The sequence below is a fragment of the Tympanuchus pallidicinctus genome, unplaced genomic scaffold, assembly GCF_026119805.1.
Source record: "Tympanuchus pallidicinctus isolate F22 unplaced genomic scaffold, pur_lepc_1.0 scaffold29, whole genome shotgun sequence".
Lineage (NCBI taxonomy): Eukaryota > Metazoa > Chordata > Aves > Galliformes > Phasianidae > Tympanuchus > Tympanuchus pallidicinctus.
In genome coordinates, this window is record NW_026294746.1 from 1,046,550 (window position 1) to 1,073,671 (window position 27,122).

The 27,122-nt window shown below is 51.6% G+C and overlaps 1 protein-coding gene across 7 annotated transcripts in view; it reads right to left on the reverse strand.

The window, feature by feature from the left end:
* PRDM16 (PR/SET domain 16) overlaps window positions 1-27,122 on the reverse strand; it is a 213,088-nt gene that overhangs the window by 29,501 nt on the left and 156,465 nt on the right. For 4 of the 7 annotated variants that reach the window (XM_052691993.1, XM_052691992.1, XM_052691994.1 and 1 more), the window contains 2 exons: window positions 3,381-3,515; window positions 636-738 (listed from right to left, as the gene is read on the reverse strand). In XM_052691993.1, coding sequence (XP_052547953.1) covers window positions 636-738; window positions 3,381-3,515 — 238 coding nt within the window. Of the gene's footprint in view, window positions 1-635; window positions 739-1,001; window positions 1,393-2,193; window positions 2,970-3,076; window positions 3,161-3,380; window positions 3,516-27,122 lie in introns of those variants that run through there. The other 3 variants (XM_052691998.1, XM_052691997.1, XM_052691999.1) reach the window with 3 other exon arrangements.

A 27,122-nucleotide genomic window follows, 5' to 3' on the forward strand; every position in this document is an offset into this window, starting at 1 on the left:
CTGCAAACCCGAAATCAAACCCTGCACAGGCAAAGGCAAACAAATGGGCCGTGGGATGGCCAGGTGAAGTGACTTGCATTCCTGCCGTTCATTCTACAGAGCAACAGTTCCAGCTAAGAGCTTACCAAAGACCCTGCCTTACCAGGAAACACCTCACGTGGGGAGCACAAAGGGCTTTTCCACGGCCGGTGTGGTTACCGAGCTCCAGAAATGAGCAGCAGTGCATTCAGAGGAAAACACACGAGGAAGCGAGCAGTGCTTGGTGTGCTGGGTGCCAGCTGGGCAGCCCGGGGAACTTCTCCCTCGGTGAGCAACCCCAGCCCTGCACCCTGCTGTCAGTGAGACCAAGAGCCATGGGATGCCCTGGCTGGGGGGAGGGGGGGGCACCTCCAAGGGGTGCCACCTCCAAGGGGTGCCACCTCCAAGGGGTGCCACCTCCAAGGGGTGCCACCTCCAAGGGGTGCCAACCACCGGCCCAGGTTGCCCCCACCCAACCCCAGCTTCGAGCAACACAGCTACTTCATCAGTGAGGAGTGAAAGTAAGCAGAAAAATGAGCAGCTGCTGGAGGTGCAAGGCCACCTGGGGCACGGATGGAGGCTCTCACCTTCTCTGAGGGTGCAGCACACTGCCTTACCTTCCATGCTGGGTGCCATGTTCCCCAGGGAATAGCTGCCTTCCTTGGCACACACCAAGAGCTCTTCTCCTGGCTCGATTTCCTTAATAACTTTATAATAGATCTGCGAAGCAGAAACAGAAATTGAGAGACATGTTAAATATGCAGAGATGTGCGCTTTACATTTTTAACCAATAACTCAAATTATTCCAGCTAACAGGGGGGGCTGTCACTTGATTTGCATAATTGCTACTAAGAGCTCTTTCTCCTGCCTTTATTTTACTCCGTGCACGTCAAGTTTCACGCAGTTTGGACCACAAAGTAGTATTTACAGTAACAGCCTCCCTCATTCAAATTACACAAAGATCTTCCCATTGTTTCTCCTACCTCCTCCGTGCTCCGTGTATTCGTTACAGCAAAGGGATGATTAACCTGATGGAATTGAAACACTGAACTCTCTGCTTCTCTAAGCCCAAATGGGCCTCGTGATCACAAAGCATCACCCTCACACCCTTCTCCTGTGGGCTGCTCTCACCTGGAACCCGAGGACCGCACTCAACACCAGCACACAAACCAGCCCACTTCTACCGGTGGTGGGATCTGTTTTCAGAGCACACAGGCAGAGCTCAGACCCCTCCCAGCTGCGTGCCCCAACTCAGTGCCCGTGTGAGCTGTGAGGAATGGCTTTGATGAGGAAGGAAACCAGAAAGCACAGCAATAGGAGGTGGGAGTTTGTGCCACGGCCCCGTGCATCCCAGGGCTCTGTGTCCTCTGCAGGACTTCACCAAACTCTCCGAGTCCACCACACCCCTCCCTCTGCTACGGAACACTGCTGGAATCCAGCAGACACGAGGCATTAACTGCAAGGATCTCTTTGCTCTCCCTCCAACAGCAACGCACAACATTCTTTCTAGGATATCAACCAGAAGTCACCCGGAGCAGCTCTCAGCTGCAGCTCTGTGCCCACAGGGAATAAAGACCCCAAACCATCACAGCCCACGGGTGCTGCTGACAGCACTGCGCTGCTCTTCGGGTCCCTTTGCTCCACTTCTCCGCACTGAATTCAGAAACCCCCCGCAGGCTCCCTGCCCGCACTGCAGCCACCACGCTGCCCCATCTCCTGCCTTCCCTGAGCGCATCCCTACCAGCTCTCGTTACAGCCATGCCATTTCTCCAGCGCTGCTCCGGGACTCCCTGGGACCTCCCCCAACCTCGAGCCCGAACCGCAGCCGAACCTCCGAGTGCGGCCGCCCCGTCTGTCCATCCATCCGTCCGTCCCATCGCATCCCATCCCGCCCGGTCCCACCAGGGGGCACGCTCCGCCCGCACAGCCCCGCACAGCCCCGCAGCGCTTCCAGCCCTCCCGGGTTGTCCGATGTCCGTCCCCAAAGGGTGCTCTGTGCTTTGACTGCGGTTATTGGAGTGCGAGAGGAGGAATGCGAGCCAGCAGGAAAGGCCGCAGAGAAGGCGCAGCGGCCACCAACAGCACCGACAGCAAAGAAAGAGCTTCCCAAAGTGCCCCGGCCCCAACCTCAGCCCTTCCCTGCACACACCAGAGCCCCAAAACACAAACTATGACCCGAAAGGTCCGCCTGGTCCATAGATGCACTCGTGAGCTTTGCATGGCAAGAATCCTTCACCATGACAGTACTAAATGGTCACCATCACCTCTGTGCGGCATCTTTAACCCCGCACCCCTCTGTCTGTCCTGAGAACAAAGTTACTTGGTGGACAGAATCACATTTCTGCAGCAGCTTTTTTTTTTTTTTTAAGAGCTATAGTCCAACCCTCAATAACCATTAGGAAAAGGCTGGATTCTGCTGGAGTCACATTCATTTCATCAAGCATCTCGTTATAATCATTAGCTTCACCTTGCAATCGTGCTACCAGTGGTCTTTATCAATTAAAGCTGCTGTGTTTCCCCTCCTGCCAGGCTTTTTTTAGGCATCCCTAACACAAACCAAAGCAGGTGCTCTCATACCTGAACTTTCCCATTTTACACAAGCTGCCTTCCTTCAGATCCACCACAGCATCCCCATCAGCTGCAGGCTGGTCTTGCTTTTGTATTTCCAGCCCTGCATCCAAACCCGCCTCCTCTTTGCTAGCTGTAGTCACAGCACGACTGCCTCAGGACTCAACCAGGAGCTGATATCTGACCTACTGACAACTTGAGGTTTATGAAGCTCCCAGCTTGGATCGCTGTCCCGAATCCACTTTTGGATTTGAGTTTCAAACAGCCCTACAAAGAATGGCCCTTTAATTCCTGGAATGCCCCATCCCCTGCGCAGAGAACAAAGGTCACCGCAGCTGTGGGACCAACATCAAAACCATTCAGTCCATCTGCACCCCCCCCCACGGACACCCACACCGCTCCACCAGCATTTCCCCCTGTGCCCATCAGGCCTCTGTTTTCCCTGCAGACCCCCAGATCCTCTCCCACCCCTCTGTCACCCAAACCCAACCTGAGCTCACAGCCTGCCACCGCGTCTGCCCACCACCAACAGCTCGCAGCATCACCTTTCTGTGCTTCTCGAGGCACTGCAATACCACCAGTGGCTCCCACGTGCTTAATGAGCACAACCTGTGTCACAGCAGGTGTTAACAGTTCTCACAACCTTCCCCACCACAGCCCTGGAAGATGGGGCTGCACAGAGCTGTGCTATGGGTGCTGTGGCAGCACTGCTGCATGGACGGGTGCTGCAGCCGCTCTGTGCTGCTGCTGTGTGCATGGTGCAGTGAGTGCAGCAAGGCAGCTGGGGCTGTTACCTGCTCGTTGACGTGGCACACGGCGAGGTTCTGCTCAGCACAGGAGCAGGCTGCACGGATGTACTTCAGCCAGGTCCCAGCTCCGCTTTGGTTGGCATCGACGCAGAATTTCTCGTTTCCCAGGTCGTCAGCAATCTGTGGGAAGCAATGCAGAGGTCACTGGTTATGGAATGGTAGCTACAGGAGGAAGAAAGAAAGAAAGGAGAATTATTTGCAATGCGAGATTCCCAACAAGAAATAGAGAAAGCTGGATTGTATATAAAATTAATAAAGAGACGTGACTTGGAACAAGATATATTCCTGAGCTTGTGAACCTCGAGCAAAAGAAAAGGAGAAAAAAGGTAAAAGAGGAATTTTCTCATGTGAACGAGTGCCAGCTCATTGAGAAGTGCCACCAAACATAACCCAGAGCAGAGCCCAGCAGTAAGCACAGCCACAGCGTGCACAGCCCTTCAGCTGTACCCACAGTGAAAGGCCTGACACAAGGCAGTGTCCTCTGGGAATGAGGAGGCTGAGTGACACTGTGGGCTCTTGTTGAGGTCACAGCTTCTTACTGACCCCAAATGAGTTACGGGGTGTGGGGCAGCCTGGGCAGAAAGGAACAGCAGCTCCAATGGAAGCAATAGGTTTCCACCCACAAAAGCAGGATGGTCAGTGCCATGGGTCAGTCTGGGCCCACGGCAGACAGGTTTTGATGGTTTGGGTAAGTAATGCCCCGTTTTAATTAATTTGTACAGCAGCAATCAGAGAAGCCGTGAGCCCAGGAAAGCAGGACGGCACATTGCAGGGTGAGATGGAGAGCCCGTTAGGTTTTACAGCTGCACAGCATGGGTGCCCTCTCTGGAACTGCAGGCACTTTGAGTGGCACTGGAAAATCCCACAGCTCAGCTGAAGTTCACCACTGCTCTGCAGCCCCCACGTGCGGCTCACAGCTCCACTTCAGAGGGTCCTGAGAGCCCCAAACCAGCCGAAACCCTGCAGTGCTGCCAGAGCTTTAGCACCCAAAGTGGGGGTGTGAAATCTCACACAACAAAATGAGCAACAAATGAGTCTGTGTGAACCCTGAGAACTTAAAGCCCTGTTTTTCACACCCCCCCCCACTGCACTCCACAAATAGAGCAGCCTCACAAACCACGGCCCAGCAGTGTCCCTGGATGATGGCACTCTGCACGTGCTGTCCCTCAGAGCGTGCCGTGCTTTCCTTGTTTTCAATTCCAGACCTTTGAGAACAGCAGGAACACGGAACAGGGCAGGGGAGTGCATGGATTATTGCAGGAAACGCCGTTGTATAATGCCAGCACTGCAGGAGTCCTTCCATCACCTCCCCCCCTCACCACAGTCCCACTCCATCCCACCCCACCAACACCACGCTGTGGATTTCTCATTGATTTCTTATTTTTTCCTTGACCATCAAACTCCCTCTGCTGCAGAGGATGCACCCATAAATGCTGGACCCAGACCCAGAGCTGTGGCTGTGGCTCAGACCCACCTCTGTGCCACATCCCAGAGCTCCCAGAGCTTTTGGCCACACAGCACTGGGGGTTGGAACCCAAAGGGCTCATTGATCTCGCAAAGACTTCGCTTCGCAGTGTATTAAGATTAGAAAGGCTGAGCTCTGTAGCAAAAGTGATGGAAAATTTCTCTTGGATTTGTTTTGCACATCATTTGAGGTTTCCTGCTTCTCTAATTTGTGGGCTCTCCGTTGGGTTGTTTCTTCCACGTTTTAATGGGCAGAACACCAGAGCTGGCCCATGCGGAGGGGTGCCGTGGGGCTGCAATGCTGAGGGATCTGTCGTCAGTTCACTTAATGGGTTCCCAATGTGTGCAAAGAAACAAAGCGCCCGCAGCTCTGCCATCAGTGCCCCAGCATCCTGGGGCTGTAACATCCCTCCCCAGAAGCTGGAAGTGTAATAAACCTTCTCATCCCATCGTTGCAGGATCTGCCTTTGACAGTTTGGCTGATGCTCGCATTTTATTTGGCAGGAGTTCGAGGGAGACTTTTTTCCCCCTTTTTTTTTTTTTTTAATATTTGTTTTTTTTTTTTCCTTTTTGCTTTAATAACCCACGAGCTGATTTAGAGCAATAAACTGTTGCCGTGAGGCTTTGTTGTGTTTCTTTTAAATAAAGGGGAGGGGGAGATGGCTGCCATGTCTGACTGTCAGAAGTAACTGAAACAGAAAGTCCATTCTTGCCGCGGAACGAAGAGAAAAAGATTTCATCCAAGGAAACACCTCTGCCAATGTGTGGACGCAGAGCCCAGATGAACTCATAAATCCAGCACTCTGCCTGCAATTAACCTGGCTTCCTGGTGATGTGACAGAGAGTTAATGAGAACCGTGGCAGACAAACCAGGGTACCAGGGTGTGCTCTGGGCTCTGCCAGCACCCGTGGGCACAGATGGAGCTTGCTTGGCTTCGGGTCCCCAGCAATGAGGGCATGGAGGAAAGAACGCCCGATCCCATGCAAGGAACCTCCAGGTGAACCATCACAGCAGGAGAAGACTTTTGAGACGATGGCCAATGTTGATCATTCAACAAAAGCTCGTTTTTCGCTGGTAACGTCATTCATAGCACGCTGATTTCGATTAAACAGTAAACTGTAAAGAAATGATGCTGGAGTCAAAGCTCGGGGCTGCCTCAGATATTGTACACACAAGTCAAGGAAGGGATTTCCAGTTCTTTGTAATATATACACACAGAAACTTTGAAGTTTTCCTCCCCGCAGAAAGAGCTCAATACAGCGCACTGTTGCACCGCGCTTCATTTCGCCTTGTTTTTATAAACCAATTAATTAATGCTGTTCTCAAAGCTTAATAGATAAGAATAAACGGGAAATTAAGAGAAGCCTGGATCTAATTAAAAAATGAAGCAGTACTTTTTGGGAGTGGGGGACGTCTGTAGGATGCCTGCTCCCCTGGGGCAGGGTGCCCGCGTGCCCCTGGTGCCCCTGGTGCTCTGCAGCTCCCCGCTGCTCTCCCCCAGGCACGCACTGTGCTGGCTGAGCTGGCACCAACCTTCCTGCTGCTCGCCTTAAATCATTGCTTGTTACTCCAGCTTTCTTTTAACAACCATTTGGGAATGGAAGCTGTGGAACACCACGAACGCGTTGGCCCCTTCCAGGTGATTTATGGAAGGCACCGGGTGCCAAAACCGTTTGCCACTCTTTATGCACTGGCCAAAAAAGTAGCAGAGCCTTCCCGTGCCTGTTCCCATTGCTAACACCCATCACAAGGTGCCCTCCTTGTGCAGCTTTATGCCAGCCATGGATGGGCATGGGGTGAGTAGAGCCCCACAGAGCATCACCCCACGGCTCTGCCAACCCTCCCGCCAGCTCCATCTGTGCCCACAGTCCTCGGAAGGTGCAGCCCATTACCAACACATGGAGCAAATGTAACATCAGTTACCCAGGTACCCAACCAGCTCAGATAGCTGAGGTTCTTGAAACTGTGTGTTTTTTCCATGAAATGAATAGGTTTGGGGATCTTCCCCAGCACAAGAACGGAGGGGAGATCTGCTCCTATCACCCAGCACTGGAACCATCCCACCTCCCATCTGGCTCTCAGCTCCCCCAGCTCGGGCTGCCCACAGGGAGCTCCTGCACAGTGCAGTCTGCTTTAGGTTGGCCACAAACCAAAGCCACAGGGGCCAACATTTACCGGCAGCAGCGACATCACCACCATCACCATCCCTCCTCACATTTCATCTCATTGCATCTAACAGCAACCAAGCAGCCAAACGATCTCCATCTGGAAGTGCATTCCTGTTCATGTATGAGCTCTAAATGCCCTGAATTTACAGGCAAAAAAGCGTGCATTACTGCTGCTGAAGCCGTGACCTTACACATCCTGAGCAAAGATATTAAAAGAGAAAGAATGGAGCCATACCCCCCCCCCAACCCCACAGCTGCACTGTGCTCTCCCAGCACAGGAACCCCCCCGGGGTGCCACACTGCACGAGGAAACGGCCCCCAGAGCCCTCTTAGATCACACACTGCTCTCGTGCTCTTTAGAAGGTGTGAATTAGACGAGCTTGTGAACAAGGCTGGCACTGAGAGAAAGAATGGAAGGATATTGGGGCTTCCCTTTGGAGCCACGCAGCGGGATGGAAGCAGGAGCAGCAGCTCCTGCTTAAAGGGCTCTGCAAACAAAGCAGCCATCCCACACCGAGCCAGCAGCAACGTTCTGATGGAGCACCAATGCACTGAGCATCTCTCATACAGCCGAGACGTGTGATTTCTTTCTGGTTGGTATTTACTGATAACATGACCAAAAAAGGTGCACAGTGAGGCACTGCAGCCTGCAGCCATCCCACTGCAGCAGCTTCTGCCACTGAGATGCACCCTGCACAGAGCTGCATCCTGCATGGGAGCTGCATCCTGCAGTTACTGACATGCACGCCCGCAGTCCTGCTCCCTGCTAGCAGCAGGTATCAGCATGCAGCTGGGGCTGCTGGGACAGAAGGATTGCCATCTCATCAGGGGGCTTTGGGTGGCATCTCCTCAGCAAAAGCCAAAGTAATTTGACTGTTATCCTCAAACACGTGGAAATCTCCTGTTTTTTTAAGTAAGCTCTAGAATGCTGTTGAAACTCTTTATTAAGACTTAATCCTACAGCCTTAAAAAAGTCTAATAGCGCAGTATTTCCACGGCAGAAATGATTCCTGTCTGTATCTGGCAGCCTCTCCAGTTCTCTAAGGATGAACATAAATTCAATCAGACCAAATTAAAGCTGAACGTCCGTAAGCCACGTAACGCAGCAATTGGGGCTATTAATGTTTTCGGAAGAGCTGCACAACAGCAGAGCCCCCAGCGAGGGCAGGGCATGCATGCTTCACACCCTGCTGCCCACCTGCAGCAATGAGCCTGGCAGAGATGCATTTGAGTTGATGCTGTCAGAAAGGGCAGAAGTCCTTTCCCAGTCCGATGGCTGAGCAGTACCCACACACAGCCCAGAACCGACCCACAGCACCGAGGGCCACGCGGCCCCACGGTCCCACCATGTGTGCTTGGAGATGCTCCATCGTCTTTGCCATGTTTCTGCACCAGGTCTGACGCTGGCTGAGCCCATCCAGTCTGTGAGCAGCTGCCAAGAGCATGAAGTAATGAGAAAGGATAGGGAGAGAGAGCTGAGCGTGTTCCAGCCGTGCTGTGCGAGCACACCCAGCGCGGCCCGTGGCTGTCAGCACTGCTGGAGCAGCCTCATTAGCTAATTGGCCTTTAACGACCAGCGTTCCTCGGTGCCACCTTCCCCGTGCTGTCAGCCTGCTCATCCTTGCCGATGGAAAGCACCAAGGCCACACTGCGTCCCTGCCCACACTGAGCAGCACTGACTGCAACAAACCCCGTCTGCTGCAGGGCGAGAGAGGCTGCGGATGGGGGGGGCTGGATGGAGGGGTTGCTCCCTGGAAGCACTCAGTGGACGGATGGGGCCGTGAGCAACCTGGCTTAGAGGGAGGCGTTCCTGCTTATGGCAGGGAGTCGCAACTGGATGATCTTAAAGGTCCCTCCAACCAAACCATTCTGTGATTCTTCCCAGGAACCGGAGCCATTACGATGGGGGAGAATTCCCAGGTGCTGCACTGCACCCAGGTATTCCTTCAGCAAGTGCTGCCCGTTGAAGGGGAAAGCAACCAAGGGAAAGTCTCCCTCTATTGCATTAGCACGGGAACACAACACATCCAAGCCCTTCCCATGGCCGCTCTGCCCCACGATAAATTCTGAACGCGCCTGCACTGGGGAGGGCCATTTCATTTCCAAGCCTTATTCACACGATGAAACAAAATTTTCAGCAGATAAATGCCCATAAATCTCTATGCCTTATTATGAGTGCTGGCTAACGAGCAGGAGCCCATGCAGCCCAGAGTGCGTGCTGCGCCCCGACATGGGGCTGCAATAACACACCGAGAACAGAGCCGGGGCCGAGTGCCACAGGTGCACTAATATAGGCATTAGTGAATGATTAGGCCTCGTAAAATATATGAATGCTGTTTCTTTAAGAAGCCATAAAATTTTATTGAGGAAAAAATCCATGTGCAAGGCTTTGGGTTCGTTTCATGCGGTCATTCAGAATTTCACTCATTTCTGACAGGACCATGATAATTAAAACTGCGGCCCGGGTCTGGTTTCCATAAAGTCCATCTGGCCTTCAGCGATGGCGAGGTTGGAAGTATGTAATTGCCCGGGCAGCAAATAACTATTTTGCCATCCGCAGTTTAATTTTGTCCCTGCAGCAGGGGAGCGAAGTCAGAGGGGCAAAGATCATTACTGCGGAGCGGGGAAGAGGGGCTCCCAGCAGCCTGCTGGCCATGTTTGTTGAAATGCTTGACACCGACGGGCCCCATTAATGCACGGGTTAGATACAATCTGTGGAAAAGGGTCTATTATAAAGGGATTATTTGGAAGTGTTCTGTAGGTGGGGGTGGGTGTGATTGAAGGACTTAAAACTGTTACATTAACCCTTAGGGCACTCGGAGCGGTAACGAACCTGGCATTAAAGGGCTGGTGTTTGTCACCATGTCTTCACTTCCCTCCTTCTCCGCCACAAGGTCAAAGGGATTAACAGCATCCACAATGCTGAAGGTGCAGCTCGTTTCTGCCCGCTCTGCAGCAGCAGCCAGCTCCCTCTGCTCCCCAAACGGAGCCATTAAGCAAGGAAGCAAATCCCCAGCGAAAGACAGCAGCAATTACACCCTCAGACCCACTGGGAGTGCTCACACTTACAAGAGAGCCAGAAGAAAGCCAACGCAGCTCAGAGGTGAGAGGAGATGCTGCAGAGCACCGCTCCATGTCCCAGATGCCACCTCCAGTGTTTGGACCAAAGCCCAGCAGCAGCACTGGGAATGCCACATCTGTCCCAAATGGGTTTTCTGCTCCCTTCTGCTCCTGTTCAACAGCAAGTCCAACAAACACATTTCCTCTCGGCTGAGGATGAGGCACTGCCATGCCCACCATCCATGACGATGGGTTCTTTCCCACTTGGGTTACCCTATGATACTATGAAGCATTCACCACTAACAAAGGTGTCTGCAGCGTGCTGATTAAAAAGCATAAATGGGGACAAAAAAAGTTTTAAAACGTTTCTCTTTCAGCACATGAGCCCGATCCCCCAAAGCTCAAAGGGGTGAAGTCTTTTTCTTGATGAGTGCTAACATGGCAGCGCTCTACAGTGCGTGCTGCGTGCTTAACTGACTTGCCATGCCTTTCATTAGGCAGCCATGAAGCCAACCAGCCACACTCGTACCTAACAAAGCCAACCAGCCGTGCTCTTACCCAAACAGCTCCAAACAGCCCCACTGCAACCCCATCACACGGCCATCCCAATGGGGCACAACGCTCACCCACCTCCCAACAAACCCCTGCGACAGCTCTCAGACAACAGCCCCGACTCTCCTGCCTTCCTGTGCCAAAATCGCAGCTACGATGGTGCTGTTCTTGGAAATGACACTAAAAAACACTCTAAAACACTGCAGACGCATGACATGCATGACACCTATGGCTTTTCTAAATCAAAGGGAGAGAAATTTTGGTCAGCAAAGTAAGAGCCAGGTTGCCAAAAATCCTGAAAAGGTCTCTCAGAAGGAAAAAAAAAAAAAAAAAAAAAGAACCAGAATAAAAGAAGCTGTGAAAGTTTATGAGGATAAACACTGATGACAGGTGGAGTAGAAGCTGAAATCCGAACTCGAAAGTAACTGCAAATAAAGATTTGTTACAGATGGTTTTAATATGACCTAACACTAGGATGCCAGCTACAGTATCACTTTTTCCTGTAGGCTGGACAAAACTAATAACACGGTTATGGAAACAAGCTTTCCTTGCACAGATACACGAGGAATAAATGGCATTTAATGCACGCTGTCCTCCTCGCAGGGCAGGCAGGATCAATAAAGTGCTGCTAAAGAGGCACAGGGCTGCAGCACAGGGATGTGAGCTGCAGGGAGGGAAAGTCGGGGTGGGGGGAGAGCCCACCCTGCAGCCAGGGGTGTGTGGGGGCTGTGCCACCCATCCTTTGACCCTGGAAAATAATCCTTCTCTTTTGCTGCATTGGTTTGGATTGTGAGATATCCTCTCTGCTCCCTTGGCATCATCACCACGCCGCCGTCGTGAGTTTGCAGAGGAAAAAAATAAGGTAAGAATCACACGAATCACATCTAATTCCCTTTCATGATGTCAGAACCTCTCCAGTGAGTGCTCGTGGAACGACACAAACACAGCACTGAGAAACCCCACCTGGCCCAGGGAGCTCATCAGCTGAGCAAGCCGTGTGGATTTGCTTGGGGAGAGCTCTGGGATTGGATAGAGAGATGCAGATTGAAGTAAGGAAGAGGTTTTTCACAATAAGGCAGCGAGGCGCTGGCACAGGGTGCACGCAGAGGTGGTGATGCCCATCCCTGGGCACAGCCGAGGTCAGGCTGCAGGGCTCTGAGCGCTGGCGGAGCTGTGGGTGTGCAGGAGTGCGACTGGTGGCCTTCAGGGGTCCTTTCCAACTCAAACCATGCTGTGATTGCATGATTTTCAGAAGCGCCAGCACCCCAATGTTGGAAGCCATATTTATCAAAGATGCAACAGAGTGGAAAAAGGTAGAGCGTAACATCAGCCTGAAGTGCACCAGTGAAACTGCTGGCGATCACACGGCCACAGCAGCCACTGAATGAAGGAACAAAGCCAAGGATGGATGTAAAAGGAGCCCACATTCTCAGTGCTTCTACATAACCCTTACAACAGGCACAGACCAAGGGCAGATGAAGACCCATCCGTCAGACCGTGCCTGTGCCAGGCGCAGTGCTGAGCACAGCAGTGCTGGGAGAGCAGCACCAGCAATTGCAAAACTTCACCGCTCACCTCGTGGAACTTTTGTTTTACACTCGATTAACTTTTATTACCAACTCCAAAGAATAAAGCAGAGCATTAGAAACAGCCATTTTGGGGAAGAAAAGTACATTATGAGATTAGGGGGCTGGATTCCCCAGCAACCTGGAAGTACTGAGAACAACCATAGCCTCAAACACACGCTAAGCCACCAACTCACGGCTAAGAGAAGCAGCCTTACCTCCTGTGCTTGGCCACGTCGCCCCAGGATGGCATCCAAGAGATGCAGCACCCGGCTCAGCACTTGGTGCGCTCCATACGTACCCAAGCAAACTCTTTCCTAGGAATGCATGTAGGCAAAGAGGAAGCCACACCTTTCTGCATTTCCTTTAACTCCTGATGCTTATTTGCCAAACTTCTCTGGGCACTTGGCTGGGGTCGGGGCTCTCCTCCAGGGACGCCCAACGTGTGGTTTCGGCACGGCCGCACTCCCCTTTGGGACGGTTGCGTATGGGGGGACATATTTAGGGCCTGAGCGGCTTGACAGTCATGATTAATGCCCTGCATTAGGAGATTCCAGCGAAAGTATTCAGGAGCACGCTGTGCAGTTTGGTTCTCATCAGATGGTCGGGTCTGCAGGCCTATTAAAAACAGCAGGAGAGCTGCAGACTTAATCACAGAGGCTGGGCCTGCGGCGGGAGGAAGCGCGAGACGGACGTGGATGCAGCACGGCCACGGAGCGGCTCACAAACCCACATCCCCGGCGTGGGGAGAAGGGGAAGCTCTGCACAAAGCCAAGGCAGGGCAGGAGCACGGCCAGGAGAGCACCAAAGAGCTGAAGGTGAGGGGCACTTCAGCCCCATTGGCAAAAACCGCAGGTGAGATAAGGCCTGAAGCAGACCGGGTGACACCAATGCTCGTCATGTTGTCAAAACTCCTTCTTTCAGTTTGCCACCTTTTTGTTTTTATCCAGCCGCCTCCAATTTTCCAGCCTGATTTTTCACAGAGACAGCATTGAATAGCAAGAACTAAGCACGAATCTGCATTTACATTTGGAAGCAGCGCGTGCGTCCACGCATGGGGACGGACCACTGGAATCCATCGCTCTTTATTATAGCCAGCCCACCATTAAAACCCCAAAACCACAGCAAGTGGAGATCACACACATGTCCTATCCACTGCCTTCATGAATATACATCATTTAGAACATCAGACAGGAGCACAGCAGTAGCTTTGACACAAAGCACTGATAGTGCATTGCTCAGCTGATAACTACTGAGCTCAGGAGCCCAGGGGCTGCAGCACACGCCAGCAGCTGGGGGCAACCACTGCCTTCTGCTGCTGCAAAGAGGGGCTCAGCTGCACAGTGCTGAGCAGAGGGAGCTGCCCCTTTTCCCCCCCACCCAGCAGTGCAGCACTCACATGAAAACCCAAATCGGCGTTAGGAACCCAAAACCACACGACTGGAGTGCAGCAAAGCTCCTGAGGTGTTCAAAGTCTCAAAATCCTCTTTTTTCTTTCTTTTTTTTTTTTTCGGATGTCTGAATATCAACAAACCCAAAACAATAATTAATTCTTCTCCAGCGCACAGACCCAGTTCAGTAACAAGTGCTAAAAATACATCTGAACCTTAGAAACAAAAGAGGAGGCGCGGAGCACTTTGAAAGTTTGCTCCCATGATTAAATAAATTAGAGCTGAGCTGCTAAGAAGGGAAGGACAGAAAGTTCACCGCCAGCAGGACGGGGCTGCCAGCTCCTGGCTTATTTACCGAGACAAAATCAGGGAAAAGCAGCACATCGTAACACATCTCCAAATTCCAGGCGTTCTTTGGCTCTGTTTTGAAGTGAGGAGGGGATCCTCGCTTTGAGAACACGTGGTTTGTGAGCCGGGCAGAGGCGGCGCCCCCTCCTCCCGCAGCTGCTGGATGCATGGGTGGGATGCAGTGCTGGGATGCACCCTCACTGCTTCCATTGGGCGCTGGGACGCAGCGGGCAGCAGGCAAACACGGCACCGAGCCGCTGCGCAGCCCGCCGCTATCTGCGCATTGTTTGGATTTGCAGGTTATCAGCGGGGCCGCAGCTCGGGCGATGACCTCATTAACTGATGTGGCCACATCAGCACCTCCGAACGGCGTTATCACTCATCGTGTGTCATAAAGCAGCGCGCTGACACCTCCCTGAATGCCGCCTGTATCTTATCTCCTGCGGGGACAGGACCCTCGCGGGGAGACAGCGTGCGGCGAGGAATGCGGGAGGAGACAAGTTCAGCAGCGGCAGCCGACGGGGGATGATTTCTCAAATAAACACTGAGGGGGAAATTAATGGGCTCGGGTTCGCTGCTGACAGTGCGGAGCAGAGCTTCGTTGACTTCTGACTGCTATAATTTAAGAGTTATTACTGTAATTTCAGAGCAGAGCTACTGGGACGCTTCCCCCAGTGCGTCCGGAACGGAGCCGCGTCGCTCCCCCGGCATCACCAGCACAGCGCCCCGTTCCTCCCATGGACAAACCGGGACGTGGCCTCCCAGCCCCGCAGAAACAAAGCCCTGCGTTCTTTACCGTCCTGCTCACAGCTGTGAGCCATGAATAGGAAAGGTGATCCGCGGCCCACGGCACCAGGATGACAAAACCCCAGGCGAGCTCCCCGATGCGCCACTGCCTTCCTGCACAGCGCTGGGAACTTCAGTGATTCTTTTCTTAAGCTCATCCTTAAGATTGCGTTTGCAGCCTCTTTGTTCCAGCCCTTCTCCTGCACCCATCCCCCTGTGCAGCACTGAGCATCCCAATGCTGGGACACCCAGAGCCGGAGCAATCACACACTGACACAGCTTTGCACCAGCAGATGCCAAACGGTGCTACACGCAGCCAGCACTTGGGGCCACAAACAAATTAATGAGCAGGAAACCTTGCGATGTGCATCACATTGCTAATGGTGCCCAATGCTGCCCGGCTGCTGCCAGCATTGCAAGGTGAGCTAAGCTTGGGCACAGAATCGGGCAGCAGAGATCAATGCAGAGAGCACTTGGTGGCTCCCCCCTTAAATACAATTCATCTGTCATGGCCAGGTGCTTTCTTCTCATTGTACAATCTGTAGAGACTAAAAACATCGTAAATGATCCAAACAGAAAAGCTCAACCTATGGAGTCCAATGGATGTAAAGCTCCTAAGTGATGATTTGGTCCCCAGCAGCTGAACTAGGAACTATCACCAGCCCCTCTGTATTCTTTTCTCTTATCCAAAACTGCCATCGAGTCTGGGGACCAAAAGATCCCCTACAATCAACACTGGGATAAAAACCCTTTGCTATGCCTTTTCCAGACTTGAACCCAGATCTTTTATTAAACCACATTAACCTAAACATCCTCCCTTTATTTCTCCCCTGCTGGGTAACACGGTGTTGGAACATGAGCTGCCAGAAAAGCTCAGTGTCCTGCTGAAAGCTGCAGAGGAGGCTGGCTCGATGCACTGAGCAGAAAGCATAAACACATCGGGCCAACACATTTTGCAGGGATTAAATGGGTCGGGACCAGCATTACGACTCCTCTCAAAGGGGATAAACAAAAGCAAAACGCCATCAACGTTTCCCATGCCTACCGTGCCAGGAAAAGCTTTTCAGATCTGAAAAGCGAAGTAAAATGAAAATAAAATAAAATTCAACAAAACCACGCTGCTCTCAGAAGGTCCCACTTCAGCACAAGTGCATCACAAAGCCCGCATTGTTCCCAGCTGGGCGTCCTCAGTGCACCGCCGCGTGCTCTGGGCTGTGCTGGCGGGTGGGCTCAGCACAGATGCAGCCCTGCAGCTCTCAGCCCTCAGCATCGCAGCCTCAGTGGGGTTTGCAGGCGGCCACTCGCCACCACCCACCCCTACAGACCACGCAGAAGCAGTGGTGTGGCTCTGGGACCCAACAGAGACGTCGCTGAGGGTCCTGCTGTGCATCCTCATGGTGACGCAGCCACCTCTCTGGCTCTGAACACTCGTCATGAGCCATCAGCTTTGAGCATTTACCTGCTGTCGCATGCAGTCACCGCCCATCCAAAAGAACACACGTTCCTGGCGAAGCACGATGCTTAGTTCACAATGCAGCACCGCGCCGCTCACCCCATTTTCTGAACCAAAATATGATCAGTGGGAAAACAACTGGTTCACTGAGCTTCCCATCAGCTGCATTTCCTGCATCCCCACAGTGGGGACGGACCGTTTCCTCTCCGACGCTCAGAGCTGCGCTGTGAATGCTCAGAAAGGCCCCAGTGCTCATTAAGATGGGATCCCACCTTCCCCACTCCCTTCAGTCCCCTGTAACCTTACAGGTGTGGGTGGATTCATTTATTCTCTCTCTTTTTTTTTTTCTTTCCTAAAAGATTGATTACACGCTAAGCAGGGTTTCTTTAGCGAGCGCTCACATCTCTAATTATTAGCACTGCCAACTTTTCCAGCACAATGCTCAGTGTCAGATAAACGAAATCTGTTCCTGTCTGTTCTGTAACTGATATCAGCTCCATAGTGACAGTCCCTGACCTCGGGACCCCGCGCTTTGTGCGCTGCTACATCTTTACTCCGTTAGAATGGGCTCCGCACACATCAAGACATCACCGATATTAATTAAATTAGAGAAGCTCTTATCACTCTGCTGAATAATGGCCTTTTTCAAGCAGCCCTGAGTAGCCTCAGAGATGCCCTCCTGCAGACAGTGTTCAAAATATTGCATTTCCAGTGCTTGCTTTCACCTTCCTCACCCACTCGACGTAGCAGCTTTTGCACTCAGAAACCCAATACAAACCTGTCTGCACACCAAGTACACCGCAGATGTGCGTTGAGATCCTACAGGAGCCTTTTCCTACTGGGAAAAAAGTAATGGCAATTATTAGGCACCTGTAGGAGCCTCCTGCAGCACGGCTAAGCTGCTGGAGCCAAGGGAGAACACCGTTAGGAGGGCATTCCTAAAGCATGATGTGTGCATTTCTTTGCAGTGCTGTCCAAACCCAGAGGGTGTGCACACAACGGAGACGTTCCCTTCCAAACGTTGGCAGCCAGGTCTTGCTGTCGCAGCACTGAGAGCTCTCTGGCTCGCTTTCCACTGATGACTGCTATGTGAAATTCTGTAATTACTCGTAAGAGGATTGGCCAACACCAGCCAGCTCCATCTACAGCAGCAGGCCTTGAACCAAGCAAGCATTTGGCTGATTCAGGGCTAGCAGAGGGCCCGACCTTTGTTATTTTCTCCAAAAACTTACTGCTCTCTTTCCTCCTAGATGTTCTTTCTTATAAACAACCAAACTGCGGTTGACTTAACTGTTGTCGATTTGGTTTTTGTTGGTTTGTTTTTTTTAAAGAATCAATACACTTGATTGAAATACAAAACAAAGAATGGAAAAAGAAGCACACTGCTACTCACTGATGCAGGGAACCCAGACGGGGAGCTCCAGCACCCTGCGTGTGCTGATGGGAATGTGGGTTCCACCCAAGGGAGCTGAAGCCCCCAAAGTGAGGGCTGCTGTGAGCACAGCTCAGGAGCTCTGACCATAACAGCCAGGCTTTCTCTTCTCCCACCTGCATCACTCCTTGCCCGTCAGATCCTCTGAGAGCACTCGAAAACACAAGCTGGAGTTCAGGGTCAATTTGCAAATATTCATCCCAGAAGCACAGCTCCAATCGATATGGCAACATCCGCCACGATGGCCTCAACAGTCCTGCTGGGTCACTGATTGGATAAATGCACAGTTTCAGCCCTTTGGATTTCTGTACGGATGGAGGACGGGGCAAAGCTGGGAGGTGTTTGCCATCTTTGTGTGTTGAACTGCACCTGGGGACCATTTGGAAGATCCTGACTCCAAAAATGGAGCTATGTAACAAGAGGTGAGGAGTGAGATTAAGGCCTGGCACCAAGGCTGGGGTCGATATTTAAGGGCAGTCACACAATCCTGACCCGCATTTCCCTTTCCTAAGAAGCACCCTCTGTCCCTGGGCAGTGAAATAACCTAACACGACACGTTCAGCAGTGTGCATGATTTTCCACTGGGGTTTCCTCTCAGATTAGTGTGTCCAGACCTAAAGGTTACATTCCAGAGGTCTGCAGCACTGCTGGGCTCCTCTGAAGCCGCATTTGTTTTCACTGTGAAATAATTTTTAAGCAATTTGCTCCTGAATGGCAACGTGACAGAGAAACCACCGTTCTCATGGAACCCAAAGGGCCATTTTGCATATTCAAAGGCTTTGGCTCCATCCCCAAAGCAGGGAAGTACCCGTAGCACATGTTCCTGCCTTGTCAATAGGAAACGTTAGCAAAAATGCTGCCTACATCCACCTGATGGAGGCTGATGCACAAGGCAGAAAGCCCTGCGGTGGCAGTGGCTATGGGGACGCAGGGGGGAGAAGTTGGGGCTAGAAGCCAATGGGTGAAAATGGCTTTGGATAGGTTTGTGTCATTGCTTTTAACTCGCTGGGAGGGCTGCAGAGCTGCCATTGGCTTACTTTTATATTTCAGATAGATCACTGTGACTGCTGGGATACAGCACAGCGAGAACACCCTGAGTTCCCATATTAATATGAAACAAAGGGCATCATTGCCCTTCATGGGTGACAAGAGACCGTGCTGATGTTGATGACCAGCAGGCAGGACTGTTCTCCAGTCCCAACCCTTCCACCCCTCGTGGAGCAACAGTGATGCTCTGCCCCTGCGTGGGTCAGATATTGGCTCTGTTGATCCCTGCAGCCAGCAGTGACCTGGTGAAACACACATCACCGCCTTGTCCCCTCTCCCCAAACTCTTTTTCACAACTTCTTTCCACGGCAGTTATTAAAGGCATGTTGATTACTTGTGTAATTGACCAGTGCTGCTGGTAACAACACGGCAGACTAATTGAAATGTATGAGAAACAATTACGAGTAATTGGAATCAATTAATTGATGATTTTCTTGGGAACTGCCGCTTGATGTGGGCAAATTCTAATTACATTTACCCAGCCTAGGAAAAATCTCAAATCCCATTATAGATTTTGAAGCAACGCTGTGCTGTTTCCATCGGAGCAGCTGCAGGCTTGTGGAGCACTGAGCACATCTTTTGGAATGAGCAGGAGGGGTGGAGAGCGGAGCAGAACCCCACATTCTCTGAGATGACCAGCAGAACAGTTGAAATAACTACATAAATAAAGAGAAGTGTACGTAAATCATGTCGTTTCCCATGGTTCTTAAAAAAAAATAAGTGCATTTTGCTGGAGAAGAACAACTTGTTTGTTGGAAAAGAACAGTACAGAGAATATCTTCAGCACTGCAGTGAGTGACTGGATGCTGGCTATGTCTGCAATGGCAAAGGACTGCTGGGCACCCATCCCTGCCTTCCATCCCTGCACCAAGAGCCCTCCAGAGCCTTTTTGCTAACAATATCATTTCCACAGAAGCACAGAATAAAATCACTGAACATCCATATTGGAAGGGACCCGTAAGGATCATCCAGCCCAACTCATTTTAAGCAATTATCATGAAAATCCACGGCATTTCTACAGGAAACAATTTCCTATTATGCAATACTGCAGAAATTTAAGCTTCACAGCAAATATTCTGTATTTCATTTGATTCTTTTCAAGACCAGAAGTGAAAAGCATGTCAATGCTCCTGCTTATCGTGACATACTTTGGTGCTTGGCTCAGCACTGCAGGTTACCAGGGCACACAGCCACGTCCTCTTGGGCCAGGAGCTCTGGTGGGGAAGGGCACGGGATGATGGAGGCAACTGCAGTGGAGCAGCAGAAACAGACCGTGTGGGAAAAAGGCATTTCCTTGTCACACATCCCAGGGAACTGCAGGGCAGGGTCCCACCTTGATCTGCAAATGGGAACACGAGGAGCGGGTGCAGGATCCCACTGCAGTTGACTGACGAGGACTGGACACAAGCTTGTCCCAGCGCCCAGCATCAGATAAAAGTGACATGAAAGCATTTCTGCTCGCCAGGGCTCCTCACATCCCGCGGGGCAGTGAGAGCTGACAGTGCACAGTGGCCACCAAATTGCTGGGCAAACTATGTCATGTACAAGATAGCACCAAGAGCCTGCGTCGAACAAAGTGTCCGTGCTCCTTTGAACTCGTGATGAGCTGTGCGTGTTTTCTGCTCTTTATTTTTGTAACTGCTCCAGACCCCGAGGCAGGTGGCAAAAAAAAATCGAGGCAGGGTTGCAAGGAGCTGCAGACATTTGGTCTGGGGGCAAAGGGAGGAGAACAGACACTTGGTATTGCAGCTGATCCGGGTGGGAACCCACGATGCATGGTGGGATGGGATGGGGTTGGACTGGATGGTCTTGGAGCTCTTTTCCAACTTTAATGATCCTACGCTTCTATGTGTTCTATTTTACAGCAGAGGATTTCAGCTTTGCTTTCATCTCTCTTAATTATCTTAATAATCACCTTTCCAGGCAGCCTGTGCAAACCTGAGCATTAATCTGGAACAAATGATGCAGAAGACCTTGCTCCCAGCCAGGAGGAAGGAAACTGCCCCAGTTTGAGGCACACACCCTGCAGGAAGGCAGACTGTGCTCAAAGTGGGGCATTTCCCCCTCGGTGCTCCCTCCTCACCCAGCACTGCCCACTGCAGCATCCCTGTGCTGACGTGACGGACCTCCCATGCCCAGCAGTGAGACCATGCACTGCCTGCCCTGCTCTCCCCTCCTGCCCCACTCTGACAAATTTTCCTTACTCTTTTCTTTTCTTCTTTTTCTTTTTTTTTTCCCCCTCTCCCGGAACCTGCAGAAACAGCAGCACGAGGCAATTTAACTTCGCATTCAAGCTTCTACGATAACAGGTTATCTACATAGCAGCCTGCAGGTCGGGCCTCCCATCATGAGAGATGCCTGGCAGCTGACTGAAAGCTGATTCCTGTCAGAAGCTATTTTCTCTCGGAGACAGAGGAGACATTGTGCCCCTCGGTGCTCGAGTGTGGCCCCGGCCACTGCCAAAAGACCACCTTTTTTTTTTTCTTCGCTGAGACAAAACAGAATCCCCCCGCTGTCAGCTCTATCTGGAGCTGCTGAAAGGAGATGTATAAGCCTGGTAATACTGTCGAGGAGATAACTGTCAAACGGCCTGAAAACCACTGCCTGTCTGCCCAGTGGAGGGATGGGAGCACCAGCGAGGCCACAGCTCAGTGCTCAACAGCTCCTGGCATCTGTGAGGTCTCCCTTTTAGCCACCCTTAATACCCTGCTGAAAGGAAGCCTGTGTGTGCGGCAGGACACGGGCTCTGGCTGAGCATCCGTGGGTGTGTGGGGTCCACGCTCTGTGCTGGCAGCCCTGGGCATGGCTATGGGGCCTCCAACTCAGTCCCACATTGAGGGCAGTGCGAGGAGGATGCACTCCTTCCTTGCATCTGTATGTGGAAACAGTGCAAAGGTTGGTGCCAACGTGCCACACTTCCATCCCTGCGCTGCTTGTCCCAAGCCAAGGCATTTCAGCTGGGAGGAAATAAAACAGCACACTGCACAAACAAGTATGTTAACCAGATATGCAGTAGGAAACAAACAAACAGAAACCTCACTCCTGTAAAATAAAGTTAAACTGCTTTTACAGCACTGCAAGGAGGAAGTTCATCAGGTTATGTAAAATATATGGGGAACGCTCCTCGCTTTATGCAGTGCTGAAGGATGAAGTGAAAGCAAATCCAATCCACACAAGAAAAGCACGGCGATGTCCTGTCCCACAGAGTACTCAATATAGATGAAGGGGGATGACCATGTCACCCTCTCAGCAATCCCTGTGCAAAATCACCACCATTTGGGTACCCTGCAGCCGTGCTCAGAATGGTTCGCTGGCAGAGAGGCTCTGCTCCCCGAAGACACTTCTGCACCAAAAACCCTTTTTTGCTCCCAAAAGCTCTTGGCAGCACATGGCCTACAAAAGGGAGCTCGTGAGCCCTTGCCTTACGTACAGCAGACAGCTTTCCTTCGGGTCAGGAGGGTTTGCACAGGCTCCAGACGCTCGGATTACGCCCGAGCTTTGCTCTGTAACCTTCTGTTCTCAATGGCAACGTTCTGTGCTCAGCCCCTCATGCTTGGCATGGCCCCGCTGTCCCCAGCCCAGGCAGCACTGCCCCACACACTGCCCCAGCACGGCAGGAGGGCAGAGCCCCACCAGCATCCCAAATCTGCTGGAAACTTCCAGAAAGAAAGTGCAACCCGGAGTCGGAGAGGCGTGGGGACGCAGCGCTCAAAGCATCGCGATGGAGACCTCAATCCACAGAGCGATTAATCAGATTCCTTCTTTTTGTTTTCACAAATGATAAGTACATCCAGTTGGTTTATGTGGACTGTGCCTGCAGGGATTCCTTCCTTCTCAGCCCCATGTGAGCTCCGGGATGGCGGCGGGCCAGAGCCGAGCAAACACCGCATCTTGGATTATGTCGACTTGTATGTTTATTTCTTTTCTCCGGGAAAAAAAAAAAAAAATAAATTCACTCTGTAAGGAATTGCTGGTTTCACTGTTTAGTTCTGCTTTCCCCGCACTTAACCACAACGTCATTATCAAAGCATCCCTTGGTAAGTAATCTGCAAACTCTTCCATCTCCAACTCCAGCACGGCCGGCCCCTTCCAAAGACCAAATGGAAAAAACAGCCTTTGCTCACGGCGTCTGCTCCAGAAATCACTTCTAAATTGCAGATTTGTATATATTTACGCACCCAGCAGTAGAGAAGGCACTTCAGTGCTTATCAGCTGCAATAAAGGAGTGCGGAACGTTGGGGCTTTGGTGCTGGGACTTGGCCGTTAGCCACGGGGAAGCTCGGACCAGGCTAAGAAATGCCTCTTTGGCATCACTCTGCAAGAGATCACACCGTCAGGCACGGTGGCAAAAGGCTGTAAATAGACAGAGCAAAGCCCCTGTGTCTCTGCACAGTTCCTGGAGAGCTCTGACGTGGGGCCTGTATGGCCCTGGATTAGTGAGTGAGGACACAGCTTTAGGAACTGCACTCCCTTGCCCGTGTCCCCGTGTAACAACAGACACCATCACTGCAGCTCGGCTTGGGGCAGCAAGGCGGATTAAACACCCATAGGTGGGAAGTGGCGAACTGCTGCTGATCTGCAGCCCGGGCTGAGCCAGGAAGCCTGCTGCTCAGCTAAAGCCCCGTGATACGTATGGGGAGAGTGTTATCTAAACCACTAGGACGACTATAAAATATCTTAACAGCTTCTGCTGCTTAGCTGGAAGCAGGGCTCCCCTCGTATCTAATATGAAACAAGTGGCTCGGCCTGTGAAAGGCAGCTCTATATTCCGAGGCCGCAGCGGCTGGAAGCTATGGGGTCGTCTCAGAAGCTCTCAATTGTTTTTAAATTCTGTTTTTACAAGGAGCGTGAGATTTATAGGCTCTTGAGGGGAAGAAAATGATGTAACTTGAGTAAATCAACAGGCCATTTATTCCTGGCCCTGTTTCCTCTCTGTCGCTGTGTTCTGGAAGCAGCCTGGCCCCAGAGGCTGTGCAGTCCTACAGAGCCCTGCACGGCCCCATATGGCCCCATGCAGCCCCACACGGCCCCATACAGCCCCATGCAGCCCCAGATGGCCCCACATGGAACCAGGAGATGGCAGCTGCTTGTGGCTCCTGGCTTTTGCCTCCCTGCAGCTCTTTTCCCCGCTGAGGACAGGCACAGGGCAGGATGCTGCATGCAGTGGGTCTGGGACCAGCAAAGGGGAGCAGAGCCTGGGCAGCACGCATTTGGCAATGGCTTATTTCACAGAACCAAATCCAAAGAGCCAAAAGCCCACTCCGAAAGCAGCTCTGCCCACAGGCTCCAAATTAGAAGAACATTTTAACCTTTGCACTCTTCAAATTTCAAGCCTTGTTACCGTCCCCTAATCTGCTCCCTTAACCTCGAGCAGAGAAGGACTTTTTTTTTCTCTCTATAGGCACGATTTGGCCGATCCACACTGTAAATGGAAGACCTTTACTGCCCCGTCTCTCCTTTTTCAGCGCTCTGCCCATTCAACAGAGCAAAACCCCTTTTGTTCCCTGCTGACACACAGCTGCCTTCACGTTGCGGGCAATGTTACCGCTCAGGTCAGGCAGCCAGGTTGACCCCTCACCTTTGACAGTGATCTTTATCTAGGCTCCATCTTAATTATTTATCTCAGGAAGGTCAGAAAGAAAATGCCTCTCTCAGGACCCCTGCTGCGTCAGCCTGTGCAACTTGTTAAGATTCAAGTTCTTTGAGGACGGTAATTCAAGCAAGCCTCAGAACGGAGCATCACTCCCATAATGAGGAGATCCCGGGGTTTAGAAAGCTGCTTTCAGCCCACAGCTGTAAATCCGACAGCCAGCAACGCAACCGGAGCCTCTCCTCATAAAGCTGTGAGGCTCCGAGGAGTCAACAGATCTCTAATGTGGATGTAAAACGTCTTCACATCATTTCAAAGCCCCCTAGCAGACTCTGGGGCTAAATGTGGAAGAGTTCAACGAAGCAAAAACCTCAGACTTTGACACGAGAAACATTTGCAACTCACACAAAGTTCAGTAGCACCAAAGCAGGGAGAGGCTCCAAGAAAGTGATTAAAGCATAATACTCTCTCCTCTTTGCCACGGTGCTTCACAGCAGAGTTGAAGGAAAGCCACACACACAATAAAAGGCAAAAAAAGGGGGAAAAAAAAAAAAAAAAAGCAACCAACAAAACTTGTAGTAAAGAACCGGGGTATAATTTTCTTCAATCAACTCCAGCTCATGACTGCAATTACCCCAAATCTCGGCGAACCTTGCTGTGATACACCAGGGACAGGTCTTGGAGCCTCGGTGGGTGGCAACCTTTCATCTGCCTCTCAAACTGTTCTTTATTGTACGGTTTCAAATTAGTGCTAGCAGCAATGAGCAAATTTGATAATTCCATCTCAAATTAGTTAATGTAACGTGCCAGGAACCACTAACTAAGGCACTGCAAAGATGAAAATGTATCTCTCCAGACTCAGGATGCAAGGTTAACCAGCCTGACATTTCATATTTGAAAAGTTGATTTTTATTCTCATTAAAATGAATTCCTGCTTTGAATCTCCCTCCTTCTTCCATCCTCGTCTGTTTTCCTCCTCCTGCGTGGAAAAACGCGCCGTAAAAACACGAGGCCCGCATTCCTTCGTGATACAACATAAATGGTGTCTGACCCAGATAGCTGTGAATTGGGTGGAAATCATTAGGATCAGATGTACTGATGGAGCCTTTGTAGATAGCGGCGTTGGCCGGGCTGTGTTTCCATGGCAGCTCTGGATGAAGCTGATCCACGTTTCAGATCCTTATCTCCCGTTTACCCAAACTCATTTGTTCTGAAAATCACGATGAAATACAGAACAGGAATGCACAGGGTTGGGTTGGACGGGGGCATCCCATGGCACCCTGCTGCTTTTCTGCCTCTTGCAATACAAAACCACAGAGACCGCGCTCCATTTTTACACACTTTCCCTCATCTTGGAAGTTCTTCCAAGAAGTTCTTCCTTCCTTCTTTACCTTTTGGTTGAAGATCTGCACCGCATTGGAGCAAACCAAGGCCCTGACATGGACCTTCCCGGTGAATAACACCACGGAGAGCCAGGTGAGCACAGGTTGAGCTAACAACTGCCAAAAACACGCCGCAGACATCCCCACTTATGCTCTCTCCAAGGCATTATTCAGCAGGGAGAGCACAGCTCACTGCCCACACCGCATTTGTACCAGCTGGTGGATTTACTCTGATTTCTTCTCATGCCACAAACATTTGAATCTAGATCCAAAGCAGCACAGGTGAGGTCCCACCCCAAAAACCAACCCCGACTTCCTTCCCTCGCCAATCTGGGGCTGCAGCATCACAGGAATGCAGCACTGAGCCGGGCTGAGCAGTCACACTGCATGTCTGGGCTCTGCTGCAGCCCCGTGACAGATGATTCTGCCCTGAAACATTTCACAGCCGAACAGAAGAACTTCTTTATCTGTGTGGTCCGAGCTCATTTACTCCAGGAGAAAACTCCAGCCTCTGCCCGACTGAAAGCCAGGTCTTGTTCTCCCATCTGATGGATGAATGGAATTCAGAAGTCTGATACCGTCCCCTGAGATGTCATTTAAATCCACAGCCTGGCTCAGCAGCAGGTCCTCGGGCTCATCCCCTGGCCCTGCCCCGCACACGGCTGCCTTGTCCTCCCATTACAGCCATGGGGCCCGAGGAGCAGCGTGCCGGCGCTGAGCTGCTGTGAAAGGATGGCACATAGGGACACATGGGGATAGGCACACAGGCACGTAGGGAGCGGCTCTCGAGGACAAACCATCCTCCCAAAGCTCAAATGCAAATCCCGAGCTCCCTCCTCATCTTTGGCAAGGTATTTTTAGCACTTGGATGGGTTTGGCTCGTCCCATTGCTGCTGCAGATTCAAAGCTTTGATAGCAAAAGAATGCAGCGAAGCAGCAGAGGAGCAGAAGTGAGCCCTTTTTTTTGGGGGGGGAGCAAAGGGCTCATGAGCTGTATTGACATCCCCACAGATCCTTCTGCAGGGCAGAGACAGCCCTTCTGCTCTGGGCTAACTGCTGGACTCAACATAAAGGAAATCCTTCCCATTACAGCAGCACACAGAACATGAGGGACATCGCATCTGAGCTCCCACAACAACACGCACCCCCTCAGCCCATCACACACTGCCGTGCTCCCCGTGGTTCACAGGAAGGGCCCCGGGACTGTCGGAGCTGCTACTGTTGTAATGCATCCAAGATGAACAGCAGAGAGAGCCTGAAATAAAAGCCAAGCTTCCTGTCCCATGTGCCTGCCAGACTGCTGGCAAGAGGTCAGGGGCATCCTCACCGCAGACGGTAATTGCGAGAAAGGAGGGAGGTGAACGGATCAAAGGGGCAGAGGGGAGCAGAGGGTTTTACAGCGAGCAGAGTGACGGCAGGGCAGGACGCTGGGGAGCACAGAAACGTCCTCCAGCAGAAAGCAGAGCCGTGCTCCCCTCCTGCAAAGCA